The following is a 21,139-nucleotide window of genomic DNA, read 5'->3' on the forward strand; positions in this document are numbered from 1 at the left end:
TTTATATATTAGGGATGTACATCTGTTGATATAATCTGATATAATCTGTTTTTTTGTAGAATGCTTTTATGGTTTGCACATAAACCGAATAAAGATACTTGACTGACTAACTGACTGACTTGATATGGTGATGGTTCCATACATACGGGTAACAGGAATGGATCCAGTTTTTACCCTGAGATTAACTTTCATGATTTCTCATCTGTGACGTCTCTGGTGATTGTGTGGGGTGACACGATAAATTGCTAAGAATTGCTATCGATAAGCGGGACACTGACACAATAGCATTGATGTGGATACATTAACACAGGCACACTGGGATATCAGTACTATAAATGGAGCTATATCACGCACAATGGGAAGATTATCCATTGATCCATTGGTAACCCAGTTACCAAGCGACACAGATATTGTGACGAACTCAGTGAGACGGTTACATTTATATGAAGACACTGATATTGGAATTGTGACATTGGAACAATGGCACAGATATTGAGATAGGAGCATTGTCACTGGGGCGCATGTGGACACGCGGACACCAACACTCTTAAAGGGGCATTGACACCTGGACACTGAGATGAGGATACTGACATTTGCTACTGACATCACGGTCTCTCCTGCAGGAGCCAGGTGCAGTCAGTGCAGTGCTGCCTGTCATTGGGGAAATGCTATTTTAACTCAATTCGTCTGACGAATCAAAAATATGTTCCAATATCTTTACCACTTTCTTTAAAACCAACTCATTTATAGAAGCAATGGTTGCCAGTAAAATGTGCAACATTTGCCATACATTTCCACAATGCAGCCTTGTGGGAGAACACACTATCCCATGTATGATTACATGTATGTTTTATTTAGTTTTTGTCTATTTAACTGACTGGAAGTGCTTTCAGAATACCATTATTTACAAACTTCCTGACAAGTTCCCAATATCCCTGCCCATCTGTGATTTCAAAGCCACAGTTCCCTACTTACAAATAGTTCAGAACTTAAAAAAATACTAATACTATAAGAAAAATAGCAAAATCTCTTTCTGTTTTTAAAATATCACCAAATTGAGGCAGTTTTAAAAAGATACTTCTAGGGGTACCAAACCTTGATAAACCCAAGAACCTTCTTATGCTGTAATTGTTCTTTGGGACCATGCCCACAAAACACTACCCCTAGATATAGGCCTCCGATGGTAAGGTCCGCCCTCGACAGTTTTTAATTTTAAACTGGGAGTTCAACGCTCCCTCTTCCAGCACCTTCCACCACAGAAGGTGTATGTTTAGGACGACAACACAAGGATGAGTGAAGACAGCAGTGGAAGGTAGTTGTGAAGCCAGTGGCACACTGATGCCAGTCACAAGGCTGCTCGCCTACTATAATATTGTGCTGCAATACTCATAGAAAAGACTTTTCCGACCCTCCATCTAGGCCTAACAAAATACTATAGAAAACTCTGAGAAATCGCCTATATGAAATCATGTAGGAATCGCTAGTAAGAAAATATACAGGAGGAAAAATTCCCTTGAGGTAATTTGGTTCTCTCTATTGCAGTGGCAACTGCTGTCAGCATAAAGTGGTGGGCCAGCGCAGAGGACAATAACAAAAACAAATAAAAGATTAGTAACCCGCTGCTTCAGTGCTCTTCCACTCCTGTGCTGCTGGTGCACAGGCTTCCAGACTCCCCTATGCTAATCCAGACACTGCTCTTATGCTGGTAATACTTTTACCCAGCATGAGAGAAGCACCACGACTGGTCTGAGCAGGCTGGTTTTGTGCTCATACAGGGACTGGGAGTCTGTGCCTGCTGTCCTCTGTGCAACACAGCTCGGGTTGGAGAAATCAAAATGCGCATGCCGGTTTGGCCATCCTAAGACAGCTGGCCAAACAAACATGAGCACTTGCAGTGCCCACCACTCTTCCTTCATGCTTGCTGTTGCCATTTGGATGGCCCACCCCCAATACTTGTCTCCATGATGAAAAATAAAATGATAATAACATTGTTTTATTGTACTTTTATTTTACATTTTTGCATCTCCTTGCTTTCAGCAGTGACGCTCCTCCGCCCTAATGAAAGAGCCGCCACTGCTCTATTGATAGCACTTTGTTGTCCGCCTTCTCACATTTAACCTGGCTTCTTTATTCTGGTGTCTTTGCTTTGTCCCACCCCTTCACTTTCTCAATGTTTCCTTCTACTAGATTGTTTCCTTTTACTACATTTTGCATATTTTCTACATGATTCTAGCATCCTTTTATTTCCGCCTCCCTGTTTTCCTCTCCATAACTTCCTTTCCTCCCCTGCTCTTTCTTTCCAAACACTTCAAGGTCTCATTTGAAGCCTCACTTCTCACTTCCTAGTACAATTTCGTAACCACTTTTCACAACGCTGAACCGGCACAACTTTTGTTTTATTTCCTCATTCTGTTTATTCCATTTACAACAACATCCTGCTTCCATTTTCTGCAGTTTCCCTTCCCCTTATCCTGAAGCAGTTTAAAGAAACATGTAATTGTGTTTTTCCTATTTATCCTCCATAAATGCCTTTGATGTAAAGCTTATTCCTTACAGGGGTGTATGTTGTGAGGGTGTGTGTGGTGTGAATGCATGCTGCATGCTGTGCCAGGCTACAGTTGTGTCTAGAAGGAAGATGAGAGCCCTGTCAAGCTCTGCTATCTATCTGCAGGGGCAGTGTTCTAAACAGCCATGCCTGTGGTGGGTGGATATGGCATTATTTATAGCAACGAATAGGGTGAGTGGAAAGGCAGTGTGGAAACAACGGAGTTGCACTAGGTAGACTAAGGGGCAGATTTATAAACATTTTGTGCCAGCGCAAAGTCACAAAAAGTGATACAAACCAGAACAAAGTATTTACTTTACAGCTTAGATCTCTTTTGTGCTAGAAAGAAACCCTAAAAGAAATGCGAATAGCACTTTACTTTGCGTTAGTGGTATCATGGGGTGCTTCAGGGGTGTTATATGAGCGCTACCTCCCATGGTTTTTGACACAAAGTCTTATCTACTAAAAGAGAGGGTGTTGCACCAAAAAAAGAACACTTCTTTGAGGGAGGCATTACAAAGAAGAAAAGTGTTTATTTATTGTAACTATACACCAATTGTATGTGTGCTGCAGTGTACTCCAATGTGTGAATAGTTTTAAAGTTAGTCTAAGCATAGTATTCTGTACTGGAAAAGTACCCTTCCAGTACAAAACCTAAATTATTAAAAAACAATTAATCTAACCGTTTGTGTCTTCGACTGGGAAAGTGGATGGGATTCATGTTTGAGGTGCCTGCATGTCATGTTTGGATACAAAATACTACACCAGTGCACATCATATATAGTCACATGTATCCCTTGTGCAATTTAGCACTCTTTGTCCATCAATGTTCTTTATCGGAATCAACTTTATAATTTCCAGTACCCATATGATGTTGGTAGTTCAAATTTTATTTCTTATACGACAATGATCCTCAGCCGACGCGCATTTCGCCCCATTCGGGCTTCCTCAAGGCTTTTGGCGGGCGTATTGCATACTATTCTTTTTGTAAATGCCGCTTGTTTTATAAGATCCAATGTTTCCCAAAGTAACATTCAGCTACTATGCAATTCCAATTGTTCACAAAAATAGGACGTCTGTTCAACGTGCCATCTCCATACTCCGGCAGCAATGCCGCCGGAGTATGGAGGATCAGCATACAGACGTCCTATTTTTGTGAACAATTGGAATTGCATAGTAGCTGAATGTTACTTTGGGAAACATTGGATCTTATCAAAACAAGCGGCATTTACAAAAAGAATAGTGTCCAATACGCCCGCCAAAAGCCTTGAGGAAGCCCGAATGGGGCGAAACGCGCGTTGGCTGTGGATCCTTGTCGTATAAGAAATAAAATTTGAACTATCAACATCATATGGCTACTGGAAATGATAAAGTCGATTCCGATAAAGAACATTGATGGACAAAGAGTGCTAAATTGCACAAGGGATAAAAGTGACTATATGATGTGCGCTGGTGTAGTATTTTTTGTATTGTGACTTACTGCCTCCACTCGTGTTGGGCAGGAGGTCTTTGTATATGCTCCAGGTGGATGCGCATCAAACACCAAAGTTGCACTCAACATTGAATGTGTTGACCTTGAGATTGGGGTTGAAGTAAACTTGACTAAGAGAACATATATTGATGTGCAGGTCATCATAGCAAATCCACCCATTCTTGTATTTTGTATATGTCATGTTTGGATATCCACTTTGCTGCTGAAGAATTCCTGTGCGAGTCTATAGAGAATTTGTTCCTAGGTGGAAGCTAAGAGGCAGAGTACTATTTCTCCTGTGAGAGCCTGGTATGATACTCTGAACCTCTAGGATATATCTGTGGCCTTTGCCACTGTTCTATATTCATGTCCAGCAGGTGTAAAACATTCCTACTTGCTGACCATTGCTCATTCACTGACAACCCTACCATGCACAATCACTGTGTCCTCTATCCAGGAGAGTACTTACTAGACATGAATACAGTAGATCTGTGGTCTTTAAACTTTTTAATGCTTTGCCCCAATGGCAAAAAATATTTCTAAAATGTTGATCTATAAATAGGTTTGGCACAGCTCATTAGAAGTTAAGGAGTCTTTGTTGGAAGCTAACATCGAAGATATCTACACAATCATGATAGTCAGCGATGCATGCCACACCTCTACCATCCAAACATTAAATGTAAGAGCACAGGAGCAGCAGGCTTCCCTCATACACTTCTAACAGGCACAGGAGAGGCAGGAGCAGTGTAAGATTCCATGACAAAGAACATGTTCAGTAGAGGTTGAAACTGTGAGAGTGTCCCTCATGCACGTGGACAGCAGCAATAAAAGTGTGTCTCAAATGTGTAGAATGTGAAACAGAGACACTGGCTTGTGACATGGCCTCCCGGAGGGCGCCTGACCCCAATAGTGTATGCAGGCAGGTGTGGGAGAGCTGTGGGCGGCTGCTACTTGGTTCCTACATCCTTGACAGCAACTGCAAGAGAAAGGGTATGAGAGGGGTCTACTCAGAGACCTCCAACCCCAAATGTGTATACTGGAGAGAGGGTGAAGGCAGGTGCTTGCTTAGGGAATTGGGGCAGGAGTTTGTTTTCTGCCAAAATGTGTCTCTCATCCCTCAGAGCACCTCTGCAGGCCATCCAGTGACTTAAACATTTTCTACTGGCTCATGGGAGTCTGTCACTCGATCACCCTGGGGCAGCTGTGAAGAGGGCCCTTAGCTGGCCTTTACAGATAGTTTGCTGACCCTCCGTCGCTTTAGCTGCCTCTTGCAGCACCTGGGCTGATCTCATAGACCCTTCTCTGGAACTTATAACACCTCAGCCAGTCCGTGAAGACCCCCAGCCAACCCTAAACGATCCCAAGCGTGATCCCAGTGAACCATTAACTAGTTCTCAGTCACCCTCTCAGATGCTGTGCCAGGCCTGTGATACCCTCAGACAGATCTCGAGCACTCCTCAGGGTCCAAGAATTAGTATCTGGCCCTCGGCCATTCTCAATTCAGACCACCATAGCCTATGCTCAGATTCTGTTAAACACCTTCAGCCTTCCCTCAGTCTACCATATATCTCCTCCTTCTGGTCCTCAGAGGATCCACGACAGAGCCTTCTAGCTGGCAGACCCTCGCCTTTCAGGGCCGCCTTTGAGAATTCTTCACGGGCTCTTCGAGCCAAATCTCGAAGCCCTGAAGAGCACTTCACCCAGTCCTTAGATCCTTGTTGCGAGCCCTTTGGGTATCTTCAACGAAGCTGAGAGTCTTCAGCCTGTCGCTGCGAGCCCTATGAAACCCTCAGCCCCTCCTGTGTATCTCTGAGAATCCTTTAGGCATACTCCACTTCCCCAGAGTCCCATCCCTGGCCCTCAAAGAGCATGCCCCGCCTTGCCAGTTGCCCGTAGCTCGCCAACTACTGAGCTTCCAGGCACCCTCATTTACTATGCCTGGAACTTCTCTAATAGACAACCCAGAGGACCCAGCTTTGTTCCAAACAAATCATGATTTTAAGCCCTGATCAATCACCCACCGTGCACAGAGAATCCTCTAGTTGAACTTGGGCACTAGAGTATGCCTCAGTAATTCTGAGGTACAGACACTCAAACTGCTATCCCCCTCTTTCCACCCCCAGCCCCCACTGGTGTAGGGTTCTTCAGCGCTGGGATACCTCAGGGTGACTACGCGCTTTATAAAAAATTTTAATAATAATAATAATAAAATGTAGGAGGATTCTTAAGATGTGACTTAGCAGTTCCAGCTCTTGTGCCCTTTCAGATGCAAGCCTAGAAGATGACTGGTTCTGCCCCAGCCCATACTCCTTTTGAGATGTGATATTGACTGTGCTCAGCATTACTGCTAATTCGATCACTGGCTAGACAAATCACTGAACTGTAGCCAGTCCCATAGCCTTTCAGAGGATGTTTGTCTTATGAATGACCTTACACATCCCTACTGACCTTGTAGTTGATTCTGATATGTGACTATTGTTCAATTGTACCAGAGTAGTAAAGATGATGCTCACATGCGACAGACTCTACTCCACGTTGAACTGGCTGTGGTTTCACACTTTTCGTGGGCTCTATACAGATTAGCGACCGTCTGCCTCCCATCCTAACTAACCTTTCAGAGTTAGGTCAGGATAATGGAGTCATATATGCAATAAAATACAAATTATGTTATTAGCAATACCATTCAGAGACATATTGCCTACCTTATTGCAAAAAAGACTCCATTTATATATAAATATTTCACCCTTGGGGTGACCTGATTCATTCTGAGCACACGAAAATAAACACACACCTAAAATATCACATATTATGGTTCGAGGCTAGAACAGATATGCCAGCAGGTGGGAACCATCAGTTCAGCTTTCCCTTAGTGAAACACCATCCAAAGATGACAGCCAATCGGAGACTCCATTCCAAGATGGTCACCAACCATGAACACCACTTCAATATATCCATTTGTGAGACCAGCCCCTTCTTACTAGGTGATTCCTGTTCTGTATCTAGGAGGTTGTTTTTCAGAGCCTGGGCCCATCCTGTCAGGGTGATCCTATTCTACAAGTCTATCAAGTTTAACGATGGGTTGCACCTGCTGTTGGATACTTCACTCCAGATCTGCTCCAGTCCTGCCAGTCCCAACTCTGCACAAGTTCTGTCAGCTCCAGTCCTGCTTCAGTCCTACTTGTCTGTCATTTACAGCAGGCTCTTAAAGGTTCCAGGCCTACAGAATTTCAAGACGTTCAAAGGGACAATATCTCTCTCAAATTCTTGATATTTCGATGGGTAAAACAGGTCGACCTTCAATAAATGTTCTCAACATTACAAGAAGGCGGGAGATTTGTAGAGAGCTTGCGGTTTCCTCTAACAGAAGCAGCACAATCTCAGTTCGGGAGCGGTTATCCCCGGTTCCGTGCATGTTAAAATCATTTGTGGACTTCAGAACTTGACCATACTTTCTCGTGGATAGCAGACGCAACCCAAGGTGTTTTCATTCAACCTGCAGCTTCTTAACGCCCCTCTTGCTGTTTCATCTAAAAGACAACAGTAGTTGTGCAATTATTGAAGATGTGTTTATAACTGATAACTTTGGGGGGAACAACCATTACAACGCGCGTTTTACCACGCGTTGCTTTTACATCGCATGTATTACAACGCATGTGATGTTACAACGCGTGGTAAAACCACGCATACCATTACATCGCATATACCATTACATCGCATGCGCTTTTACAACGCATGCGATGTAATGTGTAATGCGGCGGCGGCGGGGGCGGCTATTCACAATGATGTGAACTCAGCAGGAAGGAGGAAGCAGGATCTGTAGGCGACGTTGGAGAGGAGACAGGTAAGGGGTTTTGCGCATGGGGTAGGGGTTACTTATGTAGGGTTTAGGGCAGTTTTAAAGTAGTGTGGTAATGTTTGTTTGTGTTTTTTAAAAACGTTTTAGTGTGTGTTGTGGTGTTGTGTTTATTTAGTGTAGTGTATTAGGGAGGGTAGTGTAGTGTTTATGTAGTGTAGTGATTTAGGTTTTAGGGTAGTGTAGTGTTGTAGTGTATGTTTATTGTAGTGTATTAGGGTTTAGGGTAGTGTAGGGGTGGGAGTAGTGTGGGTAGCGTAGTAGTGTTTTAGGGTTTAGGCTAGTGTAGGGGTGGGAGTAGTGTGGGTAGCGTAGTAGTGTTTCAGGGTTTAGGGTAGTGTAAGGGTGGGAGTAGTGTGGGTAGCGTAGTAGTGTTTTAGGGTTTAGGGTAGTGTAGGGGTGGGAGTAGTGTGGGTAGCGTAGTAGTGTTTTAGGGTAGTGTAGGGGTGGGAGTAGTGTGGGTAGCGTAGTAGTGTTTTAGGGTTTAGGCTAGTGTAGGGGTGGGAGTAGTGTGGGTAGCGTAGTAGTGTTTTAGGGTTTAGGGTAGTGTAAGGGTGGGAGTAGTGTGGGTAGCGTAGTAGTGTTTTAGGGTTTAGGGTAGTGTAGGGGTGGGAGTAGTGTGGGTAGCGTAGTAGTGTTTTAGGGTAGTGTAGGGGTGGGAGTAGTGTGGGTAGCGTAGTAGTGTTTTAGGGTTTAGGGTAGTGTAAGGGTGGGAGTAGTGTGGGTAGCGTAGTAGTGTTTTAGGGTTTAGGGTAGTGTAAGGGTGGGAGTAGTGTGGGTAGCGTAGTAGTGTTTTAGGGTTTAGGGTAGTGTAAGGGTGGGAGTAGTGTGGGTAGCGTAGTAGTGTTTTAGGGTTTAGGGTAGTGTAGGGGTGGGAGTAGAATGGGTAGCGTAGTAGTGTTTTAGGGTTTAGGGTAGTGTAAGGGTGGGAGTAGTGTGGGTAGCGTAGTAGTGTTTTAGGGTTTAGGGTAGTGTAAGGGTGGGAGTAGTGTGGGTAGCGTAGTAGTGTTTTAGGGTTTAGGGTAGTGTAGGGGTGGGAGTAGTGTGGGTAGCGTAGTAGTGTTTTAGGGTTTAGGGTAGTGTAAGGGTGGGAGTAGTTTGTTGTGTAGGTGTAGGGATAGAGATGTAACTTACATTGCATACTTTTACCATAAGTATAGCTTTACCACGCATGCCTTTGCGTTGTAATGGCATGCGTGGTAAAAGCATACTTGTGGTAAAAGTATGCGATGTAATGGCATACGATGTCATTGTCATCACGTTGTAATACCCGCGTTGTAATGGTATGCGTGGTATTAGAATGCGATGTAATGACATACATCCAACTTTGGGGCTTGTTCTCTGGTCTTTATGCTGCGGTGCACTTTTTTGCATTGTCCTGAAGAGGCCTAAAATTGTAAGGCTGAAACGCGTCGACCATCTATCCCCAGGAATTTCATCCTACAAAGAATAAAAACAAACTTCTAACTTTACTTTATATCATTGCTTAAATCAGATAGTAACAATTGATGTGTTTATGTGATGAACAGGTCTCTTTTGTTTAGGCACTTTTCCCCTTTTACTGTATTTTTCCTTGAAGAATGGACTTGTCCATCATTTTTGTATATTATACACCCAGCGTGGATTGTGTTTAGTATCCAAATATGTGATTATTGTATAACATAGATTTGGAATCGTTTTTTGACTGTCTAAAATAAAAAAAATTGTATTTGTGTATGGGATTTATGTAATGTTTTACACTGTTCGTGTTTAAAACCTAGACAAAAGTAAAAACATTCCTTAGTCTACTTTGTTGTGTCAGTTGCTTGCTTGACTACACAACACCAATGCCTTGTTAATTTATCTTATAAACTTTAAAAAAACTGATTTAATCTCCAGTTCAATTTATATGATTTATAGATAACCAGAAATAAGTTATCTTTGAGAAATTTTGAGTTAATTTATCATGCTAGAGTTTTTTTCTAATTTGACATTGTTTGTCATTTACAGCTGTCACTCAAAGGTTCCAGGCCTACAGAATTTCAAGACGTACAAAGGGAGATTAACTCTGTCAAATTCATTTACTTGATACTTTGGTAGGTACAACAAGTCAACCTTCAATAAAAGTTCTCAACATTACAAGAAGGTGGGGAGATTTTTAGAGGCCTGACATTACATGTAAAAGATACCCACAAAAAAATTAGTAAGCCAGCTTATTTCAATAAAATGGTATAAAGAATTCAGATGAACTATTCCGTTTACTCCTGGATCTGCAGAGGACCCCACAGAAGGACTGCCTTGTACTTCAGAGGACTACCCTCCTGCTTGAAGCCTGCCTTATACATTCAGAGGACTGCCCTCCTGTTTGAAGCCTGCCTTATACCCTCAAAGGCCTGCCCTCCTGCTGGAGGACTGTCTTGCTGCTTGATCTCAGGACTACCAAAGCGACTCCAAGGGAGCTGGCTGGCCTCCTGTTCTGAGCAACAGGGACACAACAACCTTCAACAACCTTGAACCTGTACATGGGCCCTGCCAGAAGTGAGTCCTGCCCACCAAGTGGTGCCCCACCAGTCCTGGACCATTGGAAGTCGAACTGTCAGGAGACCGGGACCTACCTACTGGCTGATCTGCCCAATGATGCTTGGCTAGTCTGCCTAATTTTGCGGTAGCTCCTGCTACATTTTTCTGCACAGCAGTATATCCTGTTCAGCGGCTCCTCTCAAAAGAGGTAACAGGCCTCATGGAGCTCTGGTTGGCTAAAGCCTGCAGCTTCGTCTTGCTGGAGATATTCAACTTCCAAAAAAGTGACTATGTCCGAACTTAGAAATCTTCATTACGACCTCGTCCAGTGGCTCCCAGATGACTCCTCCTCCCCCTTGGACACCTCCGGCTGCTTTGTCCCTCTGTTCTTTACCTTTTCAGACATTATTCTTCAAAATTTCTTCTAAGTCCGAAGGTATGCCGTGACTGGGCCTAATCCACTGTGTGGATCCGAACCGGGCTCCATCGTAGTAGGCCATAACCTTTGACTTTGCCCCGTTCTCACGCGACTCGATGTCCATGGTTGACACTTCGATCTTTTAGGCATTTGTTTTTACTAAAAACTTTTTAAAGTTCTTAAATCTGGTTCTACTGATTGGTGTCACAGGCTTTACTAAAATTGTCTCAATTTTTCTAAATTGGTGAGGGATTTTCTTGTGTTATGTTTTTACTTTATTACTGTTTGAGTGCTGAAAAAATACGTTACACATAGCCTCTAAGTTAAGCCTGGCTGCTTTTGTACCAAGCTATGAGAGGGTTAAGCACAGGTTAATTTGTGACTTTTGTGGTTCACTCTGAAAAGGATTGTGGGTGTTGCTTGAGAAGGGTCTTCGCCACCCTTAACCAAAGTCCAATTTCCTACAGTTATTATTGTTATTATAAGACAATTTCTAACAATTATACTTAATAATACAACTAATGTACATTATTATTAGTTATACTACTTCTACTATTAATAATAATGATTGCCTAGCCTAGGAATCTGGGGTCAGATGCACAATGCTTTTTGTGGTTTGCAAACGGCCCAATTCACAGAATCGGACCATTTGCAACTGAAAAAAAGCATTTTTCTATGTACAAAATGCGGTCGCAAAGCATTCACATTTTACCGCCTACTTCAAGTAGGTGTGAGACCCATTCACAAATGGTAAGGGGTCCCCAAGGGGCCCCTTCCCATGTGTGAATGTTTGTAAAAAAAGGTTTTTAAGAGCAGGCAGTGGTCTCACGGACCACCTCCTGCTTTTAAAAAATGAAAAGAAAGCTTTTCATTTTTCTTTTTGAAACGCAGCCCGTTTCTGCATAAAAAACAAAACAAACATTGCTTTATTTAAAAGCAATCACAGACATGGCGGTCTGCTGACCCAGCAGGCCGCCATCCCTGTGATTTTGGTGATTCCCAATGGGTCGCAAACCAAGACCTACCTCATGAATATTAATGAGGTAGGTCTATTTTTTTTTCATTTCAAATAATCTTTATTTCGATCACAGATCATAAAAGATGCATAGTATTTGTACACAATAAAAATGATTAAACATAGTGTGATCCGAATAGTTAAGAAAATATTAAAAAGAAGAACATAGGGTGCAGTAAAAGCAATAGGAAATTCAGGGGTACTGTTATACAAGTCTTTTCAACACTCGACTCCGAGTGAACCACATGGAGGTTAAAAATTTTGAAAGGGCAAAAACCACAATGGGAGAGAGATCTGTCTTTAAGATTCTGTAGGCAGGTTGAAAAGATCTAAAGCCCAAGTTCTTAAGTAACGGGACTAGCCAGTATTTCCTGCTCCTCACGTAGCCCTTGCAGAAGAAAACGGCATGTGCATCATCTTCTTTCGGATGAGCACACACTGGGCAGAGTTCTGCGGTGGAGCGGGATTGCCATGACGCTGTGAATGATGCTAGAGGGAGGCATCCATACCTCCACTGTAAAAATAATTTTCTTGTTAATGTGGGGGAGATTGAATCTAGAGCACTTTCGAGATGATAAGAGTCTTTCGCTTTGAGGAACAGGTGTGTCAAGGATCCTTCTCTCGTGGCATCAATGGCTTTTATGAGCATCAATTCATAATATGCTCTCACGAGTACCTTCTTTGGAGTCTTTACACAAAAGTTTAAGGGATCCGTCCATAGTTCCGAGAAACCCATCTCCTCTAGCATTGCCTTGACATAAATCATCCACGGAATTCTTTTAGCGTTCCTTAGCTCTAGAAATTCCTGTAATTCCTCTCTGTAGCTTATAAGGTCTGGGCTACACCACAAGCGCCTCCAAAAAGTTAGCGGTTTGAGTCCCAGCTCCTCTGTTATTGATCGAATTCCCAGGTCTAGTCTAAGGGGAAGTAGGGGGGTACTCTGAGGTAGAGCGACAACCTGTCTCAAGAATTTGTTTTCGATTACCTGTAATTTTGGGAGTTTGGAATGCCCCCACAATTCACCCCCATTTGTGACACCCGCCCGGGCTTGGGTTTTGTAAATATGAATAATTGGGGTTAGTGGGCGATAAGAAGATTTATTCGCCAGACGCATCGTGCCACCCGCCAACTGAGCCAGTTTGATGGTCACTTTGGTCTGGTGGGTCGTCCAAGTTAGATATTCGTTTAGAGTAATCCCCAGGTATTCAATATTATGCACGCGTTCTAATTGGACAGTGCCTAGCCTGGGTGGGGCTCGATTATGGGGGTTAGGATTCAAGATCATAAATTTAGTTTTTTGTGGGTTGATCTCCAATCCACGTTCGGAGCAAAACTCTAGAAAGCCATCTAAAATGCGTTGGATTCCCATGGGGGATTTGGACAGCAGCAGGGTGTCGTCTGCAAACATGATTGCAGGCACCCTGCTGCCTGTCAACTTTGGGGCATCGGTATTGGCAATCCTGTTTAGGTGGGCAACAACCCCGTTCACAAAGAGGCAAAACAGGGTCGGTGCAAGCACGCAGCCCTGTCTCACCCCTCTGCGAACGGGGAACCTTTCGGTTAACTTGCCACCTTTGCCACACCTTACGCGGGCGTAGTTGTTGCAATGAAGTCTCATCAGGATTGCCAAAATATCCCCAGGGACGTTTAGCTCTTCCATGACTCTCCACAGCCTCGCTCTAGGCACCAGATCGAAGGCGGCGCGTAAGTCTACAAAGATGGTATATAGAGTGCCGCCCTCGATTACAGCTGTTCTCCAGTAGAGTAGGTTTAACCTGAAGATTTGGTCTACGGTCGAGACACCCTGCCTAAATCCTGCCTGGTAGGGGGACAGGATGTCCATCGCTTCTATCCAGGCCTGTAATCGATTCAAGATCAGTCTACCAAAGAGTTTCTGGGATATGTCGATGAGACTAATAGGTCGATAGTTGGAGGGAAGCAGAGGGGATCCCTTTTTATAAATTGTAACCACCTCAGCTCCCCTCCAAGTATCGGGCACCTCCATTCCCCCCAAGATGGCATTGAATATCAATGTAAGGTAAGGTGCCCATATCCCAGGTTCCTGTTTGAACAGGTCCCCTGGCACCACGTCTAGTCCCGGGGCTTTCCCTGCGGCTAAGCCTTTTATGGCAACCCTCACTTCTTTTTCGTTAAAGGGAACCCCAGTGGCGCTGGATGTACATGTGGTTCCATCAGTGTATTGATCCCCCCCTCCCTCCGCATACAATGCCTCAAAATGACTATGCCATACCAAAGGGGATATATTAGGCTCTATTGCGGAGGATAAGTCCTCCGTGCCATTCGCGACTATGCGCCAGAATTTGCGGGAATCTCTTGTTGATAGTGCTTTAGCGAGATTTTCCCAATAGTCATGGTCCCATTCAGCCCGGGCGTTCTCCAGGAGAGTTTTATACGCTTTTCTCCTGGCACGGATTTCTTCTCTGTTAAGGCGTTCTTTTATGGCATGTAGCAGGTGGGTTTTTGCTTCCCTACAAGTGGCGTTGTACCAAGACGTCTTGGGCGTGGGGCCTTTCCTTTTCCCTGAGGATGAAAACAAATCCTCTTCTAAGGTGTTAATCATATTGGCATGTATTTGTGCAAGCTTATCTCTGCTAGCATTGTCTTGGACCTCATTCCCTACCTGAAAGGCATTCTCCAAGAATGGGATGATCCTTTCATATAGCCGGGGTATCCTGTCTAGACTGTTGGCCAAATTCTCCCACTTGACTTTCCTCCGATTGTTTTCAAGTAGGAGGCCCTCCTTGTCTTTACCTGATCCGTGGGGTGTAACCTCACCTCCGGGCAGGGAAAGAGTCAATTCCAAGGCGTTATGGTCACTGTCCATTCTTTCAGTGACTTTGAAATCGACTATTGCTGGCCACATAAATAGTTTGATCATTATGTAGTCCAGTCTAGATTCACTGCCAGTTTTATTGTAGGTATGAAGGCTGGGTATATCTGATTTACAACGGCCATTGCACGCCCTTAGACCTAGATGGAGGGTAAGGGCAGTTATCTGCAAGGCCAGGGGGTCCAAGCCCTCGGAGGTGGTGCCGCCGTCTCTGGGATGAGCCAACATGAGTCTTCCTCATAGGAGGGACCATCACGTAGTCCAGGGAGGGGTTCGTAGTGAGAGTTAAAATCACCTCCTACCAGGCAGGCGAGTTCACATGGGATGTCTTCTAAAAGCCCTGCTAACTCATCTATAGTACCAGATTCTTTGTGCATTGGTACCGGCCTTGAATAAATATTAATAACTAGCAGCTTCGTGGAGTCAGGCCACTCAAGTAGAACAGCTAATAGGTCGTCCGAGGCGGTTTCTAGGTAAGAGGCCTGACAGCCTAAGTCCGTAGCTACCCATGTCGTGAGTCCCCCTGACGGCCTGCCCCTTCCCCCCCATTTAGCAGCTTTGAAGAAAGAGGCAAAGCCCGGGAAAGATATTTCCTCACGCGCCCAAGTCTCTTGGAAAAGAAGTATGTTTTTAGAGCGAATATTAGAGCCCCACTCTGTACAATCTATTTTACTAGCGAGGCCTGCCACATTCCAGGAGGTCACTATTATTTGTGATAATACAGTAGTGGCTTGGCCAGGAATGGCGGGGTTATTGGGGGTAAGCTCAATGGACGCCGGTTGGATTGTAGGGGAGTAATTCATGCCCGTAGACTTATTGACAGGGGGTGTAATTAGATTTGTCGTACCACGGACTTGGCTAAGTTCGACTATGCTGGGTGACTCTGGGAGTGTTCTACTCCCATTCATGGGAGCTGCCAGTAGAGCACTCCGCTCTTCAGCCTCCTGTCAGTCTACTGTTTCTAGGCTACTGTATCTGTTGTGCGTAGAGAGATAGGCAGGATAGTGTGTTCTGTATGGCCCAGGGATTCCTCTCTTGTGGCCGCCATCCCCCCCCCTCCTTCTCGGGACGGTTTCCCAACCTGCCTCCTTCCCGTATGAAGAAAACTGTTCTAGTGGTCTTCCCCTGTATTGCTGATGATCTAATCTCTCCCTATAACAATTTTCCCTACCCTCCAACAGCTCTTGGTGGTACCCCCATCTATAGTCCTCTATGTTATAGAGATTGGAAGGGTAGAAAAATGAGAGAGGGAGTGGTTGAACGACACTACCAGAGTCCTCATCGGGAGCCCAAGTACAAATGTACGCGGCCGTGTTCGGGTCTCTAAAAGTGACCAGAATACAGTCTCCCCCGATGGATTTCTCAGTATAGCCCACCCACGATACCCTCCTAGCCATGGAAATGTCGCTAGTTATTCCTCTCGGAAGTGGTCTATTTTCCGAGAGCCAATTTATGACTTTGTTCTTCAATGAAGTGATGGATTCAAATGTGGGATAATTTAATTCCGGTAGCCCCGCCAGAACTAGAGTGTAAGGTGCTACCTCAGGAGGGAGATTTACAGGCTTTGATCTGCGGTTGGTGTTTGATTTCTCTCTAGTCGGTGGTGGAATACCTTTGATGTTAGTCGGGGGCAAGGCCTTATCTTTTGCTGGCGGAATTATTTTTGGAGTGGCAGTCACTGTTTGTGGTGTTGAGATAGAGGCCTTATTGGCCTCTAATGATTGCAGAGTATTGTTAGGTATAGATTGTGTGGGTTTGGAGTTTGTGGGAGGGAGCTTATTTTTTGTTACTATAGGGGATCCATTGCCCTTAGTGGGTTTAGGTCCCAGACCCTCTTTCACTGTTTTTGACCCATTGTTGTCACTTTTCCTAGAGTCGGCCAGTTGCACAGTTGCCTTTTCGATGGTGACTAATCTCGCTTCGATTTTGATCAGTCTAGCCTCAAGGGGACTTAACAAGGACCTAAGGAGAGTGCCTATATCCTCCAGTGTAATGTCGTCAGAGGTAGTATCTAGTTGCACATTGTTAGTGGACTGTGGTAATGTAGTTTGGTTGACAGTGCTAGGAGAGGTTGGCATTGCTGATCTTTCTGGCGTAGGCGCAGAGGTGGCCCCCTTCCCCCCTTTACCTCTAGATTTTTTGGGTGTGGGTGATTTGATCTTATCATCATCTATGTTTAGTGTACCCTGCTTCCTTTTTTTTGGTATGGCCCCTTCTCTAGTCCCCCTATTGCTATCTTTGTTAGGTTCTATGGCATTAGCTGCGACAATGATCTCTATTGGGGTCGGTTGAGTGGTTTGGATGTTGGGTAAGGCCATAAGGCTCATATCCTCAAGGTCACTCGGAGCCTCCATGGTGAACTCTGGGTTATTAGTTGTGGGACTTGGTAGTAGACAGGTTATCTGGTCAATGCTATTGCTAATAGGTACACAAGGTCTATCTTCGGGGGTTCTAGCTTGGGCCATCGGGCCCATTGAGGATCTCCTTACCCAGTCGATTTCTTGGGATAGTCTTCGCTCGAGGACCTCGATTTCTTCAATCAGGAGAGAACCTGCTTTGGCAAAGTAGGTGTCGATAGGGCCTTTGACAGCTCCGGCCGCAGCTAGAGAAGATGTTTTACTCCTGGTTTCCCTTGCACTCATTTTAGTATTATTTCAGTGGCCTCGGTGAGGCGGCGAAGAGACGGGGTCCGGACCGGACTCTTACGTACTCGAACGGCCTCAAACGGCCCGCTCTTTGCCCGTTCTTCGCCCCGGCCTGCGTCCCGCGTGCGTCCCGCGTTGCGGGAGTATCCAAGTCAGTAAAATACGAGGAGGCTGGGGGCGTGGCCGCCGGGGGAAGAGGCACCAGCTGTGTAGAGCTGAGGCTGCTGGTCCTCGCAGTCCCCCGGTAGGCTCAACGCGCTGGTGGCACAAACAAACACTCACCCGACCTGTCCTCTGCTGGGAGCGCGTGTGCTCTCTGCCGACTGCAGAGCCGCTCGCACCAGCGAGGAACCGGCCCAGGGAGCAACTGAGCGGCACCCGCGCAGCGGGTGTCGCGAAAGGTGAAGGGCGAGGAGAAAGGCAGTCAGGCTGGGACAGCAGTCTCTGGTATTCCGTGTGGCAATGAAATCCGGTAAGAAGCACCCAACACAGCCGGTAGATGCAGCGTTTAAGTTTGCTGGAGGCTGGGGGCGTGGCCGCCGGGGGAAGAGGCACCAGCTGTGTAGAGCTGAGGCTGCTGGTCCTCGCAGTCCCCCGGTAGGCTCAACGCGCTGGTGGCACAAACAAACACTCACCCGACCTGTCCTCTGCTGGGAGCGCGTGTGCTCTCTGCCGACTGCAGAGCCGCTCGCACCAGCGAGGAACCGGCCCAGGGAGCAACTGAGCGGCACCCGCGCAGCGGGTGTCGCGAAAGGTGAAGGGCGAGGAGAAAGGCAGTCAGGCTGGGACAGCAGTCTCTGGTATTCCGTGTGGCAATGAAATCCGGTAAGAAGCAACCAACTAGGAATTGCTAAATGTGTGAAACACACAGTTGTACATCACTGTTTGCAATTACCTAATAGCGACTCGCAAAAACTTGCTATTAGGTCATCGTAAACACAAAAATACGTACATCAGGCCCCAGGTTTCCTGTGTTTGCATTTCCTTTTTTCTATTGCCCTGATCATTTGCAACTAAACAGTTTTCTCTTCAGTATAAAATTAGCATGAATAATAATAATAATATTACTCGGTCCTCTGTTTGTACATGTCCTCCTAGCACTTTCATTTTCATACTATTTTCCTATTGGTCAACACTCATGTTTATGCTACATTATTATTATTATAGTTAATAATGTTATTATTTGTATTTATTTGAAATATGTATAACTGTCGTCTCTGATACCATGTGGACGTGCATTATTGATGATAATAATAATAAGAATATTCATAACATTACTAGGTCTCATTTATGTACATGTCCTCCTTTTCCTATTTTCATACTGTTTTCCTATTGGCCAATATTTTTTATGCTAAATCATCATTATCATCGTGGATAATATTATTTCTAAGAGTAAAGTAAAGTCCACATTTGTAAGCGCACAATCACCCGTAAGGGTCTCTAGGCGCTGGGGGCCGTCGGGAAGATTAAGCAAGCTATTGCCCAGAGTTGCATGGTGCTGGGCTAAACTGCCGCCGGAGCCGGGGATCGAACCGTGGTCCCCAGATTCCAGCGTCAGTCGCCCTGGCCGCGGCGCCACACCTCCTCCCAAGCTTTCTAATTTTCCTTTTTCATTTTCAGTCTTTATTACTCAGTAGATGTGTATAACTATAATAATAATAATAATAATCAATTATAATATTATTAATGGTATTAATACTGTTGTTGTTATAATTATCACATATAATTTTAATTTGTGCTGTGATTATAATTATTACTGCTTTTGCCTTTGTCTCTTTTTCCTTTTCACTTCCCATTTCTCGGACCCCATTGGTCATTCCATTTTCCCGTCCCTTTCCTGTCCCCTGCAGCATCCTTGCTTCCTGCTTCTGTGTCTGGGTTTCCTTGTTTTTTTTCTTTTATATGAATGTCTGTTCACCATGCTTGCCATTAATATAATGATCCCATCCCACCCCCTCTTTATCATACGAGTACCTGCCAGTGTACACTTCCGCTAAGGGATATTTTTAAATGACCATTAATGAGTCATTCTAATATCCTATAAACAGACACTGGATACGCGTTTTTTGCATGTATTTTATTTAAAAATTTGAAAAATAACAGGTAATAAAGACACTAGTGCCCGGCGTAAGGGGTGTCAAATGTGCCATCCGCGCGCCTGTACGCCTTCCCTTTCCTTCCGGCCACACAGGGGCCACGCGGCCCCTCGCGCCTTCGTTTCCCTCTACTTCCGCCCCTCCCTCTCTCTGGGTTTCCTGCACTTCCCCCTCCCGGGTGCCGCTCCTTCCCACCCTCCCTCCCTCGCCAGGCCCTTCCCCCTTCCCGGTAGTCGCTCCCCCTCCCTCCTGCCCTCCATTTCCCGCTCCTCCTCCTCCCCTGCCTGCCTCCATTTCCCAGTTCCTGCCTCTGCCCGCGTAACCCGAGCCCCGGCTTCCTGGTGGCGGCTGCGCAGCCCGGCCCCTTTAAAAGGCAGAGCCCGATGCTGGGAATCGGCGTCAGCCTGAGAACTGAAACTCACCCCCGATCAATGAGCCAAGGGGGCTGCTGCCTGCCTCAGAGCCGCCTTTCAGTTTCTCTCTTCCAGGAAGGAAAACAAAAAAAACATTACCACACACACTCTCGGAGCAGACGAGCAGACACCAGCCTGACGTCCCCCTCCCTTTCCCAAACACTGCAGGCTTGCTCCCCTCCAGGAAAAGGGGGCCTGCTCTGGTGGGGGACCATGGATGCTCCTGAGACAACTTCTGTCGCCCCGGGATGCCCCTGACCTAAGGGTCCAGGGGGAGGAAAGTGCAAGAAAGCGCGACAACTTCCTGATTTCTGCGTGAGACATGTCTGAGGCGGCTGCTACCCAGTTTTGCATCAAGGTAACTTCCTCCTTGTTTTAATCCCCTGGTGTGTGGGGAAAAAAGTGATGCGCAGCCCCCAAAAAGGCTAGCAGGGGAAAGTTTGCATTTTGTAATCTGTGGATATGATGTTATGCAGAGCATGTGACAGAAACGAAAGCATTGGGTCTTTACTGCAGCCTTGCAGGTGTGTTCCTCCTTGTATTTTCTCTCGAATCCTGCCGCCTCCACGTAAGATTCCAAACCCCTCACATCTACAGGGGGTATGCAGGTCTTTTATTGATCATCTGTAAATTACGCTCACTTTAGAAAAAACGTGCAATTTGCCCGTCAACTTTTTACAACTCTTTCTAGGGGAAAATGGCCCTAACAGGAACAGAAGACGAGTTGTGATGTGTTTAGTGAAGAAGAGGCAGTGTTCTATTTTAGAAATTCGTTTTGGGCAGGAAGCCCTCGGCTTTGGGCTCAATTTTTTATTTTATTTATTTATGCGTTTTTATATAGCGCGGACTTTACCCGAAGGCGTCAGAGCTCTTCACAATAGGAACAGAAACATTACAAATTAACAAATTACAAAAGCAGACGATAAGTTACATGAGGTAAAAGTGACAATTGTGAGCAAACAATACATGAGGTAGCAAACAGTGCAATACATGAGGAAAGAGTGACAAGTGTGCAGGTTACAAGAGAAAAACAAAGTACATTTAGAGGTAATATACTGTAAAATATGCTAGACACAGAGGCACAAGAACAAACGTTACGTAGGCAATGGTGGCACTTGTGCAAGTATCAAAAGCAAACAAAATGTGAAAGGTAGCAAACAGTGTGTTACAAGAGAAAAGTGGCGTGTGCATGTTACAAAAGAGAACCAAACACAGAAACAAGGTTAATACTGCAATAAATGGCATACACTCCAACCACACGAACACACTGGGAAGGCACTTCCATAGTCATGGAGAATAGAGTTTTCAGTGATGGGAGGTCTTCCTTCAGATA

General features: G+C 45.2%; 1 protein-coding gene and 1 long non-coding RNA gene across 8 annotated transcripts in view; one reads left to right on the forward strand and one right to left on the reverse strand.

The window, feature by feature from the left end:
• LOC144807864 (uncharacterized) overlaps positions 1 to 21,139 on the reverse strand; it is a 544,498-nt gene that overhangs the window by 6,927 nt on the left and 516,432 nt on the right. The gene's annotated exons all lie outside the window — the stretch shown is intronic.
• The window catches only part of ETV6 (ETS variant transcription factor 6), a 299,142-nt gene continuing 297,589 nt past the window's right edge, over positions 19,587 to 21,139 (forward strand). For both annotated transcript variants that reach the window (XM_078673411.1, XM_078673418.1), the window contains exon 1: positions 19,587 to 20,164. In XM_078673411.1, coding sequence (XP_078529537.1) covers positions 20,129 to 20,164 — 36 coding nt within the window. In that variant the 5' untranslated portion in view covers positions 19,587 to 20,128. The remainder of the gene's footprint in view (positions 20,165 to 21,139) is intronic.

The sequence above is a fragment of the Lissotriton helveticus genome, chromosome 1_1 (genome assembly GCF_964261635.1).
Source record: "Lissotriton helveticus chromosome 1_1, aLisHel1.1, whole genome shotgun sequence".
Lineage (NCBI taxonomy): Eukaryota > Metazoa > Chordata > Amphibia > Caudata > Salamandridae > Lissotriton > Lissotriton helveticus.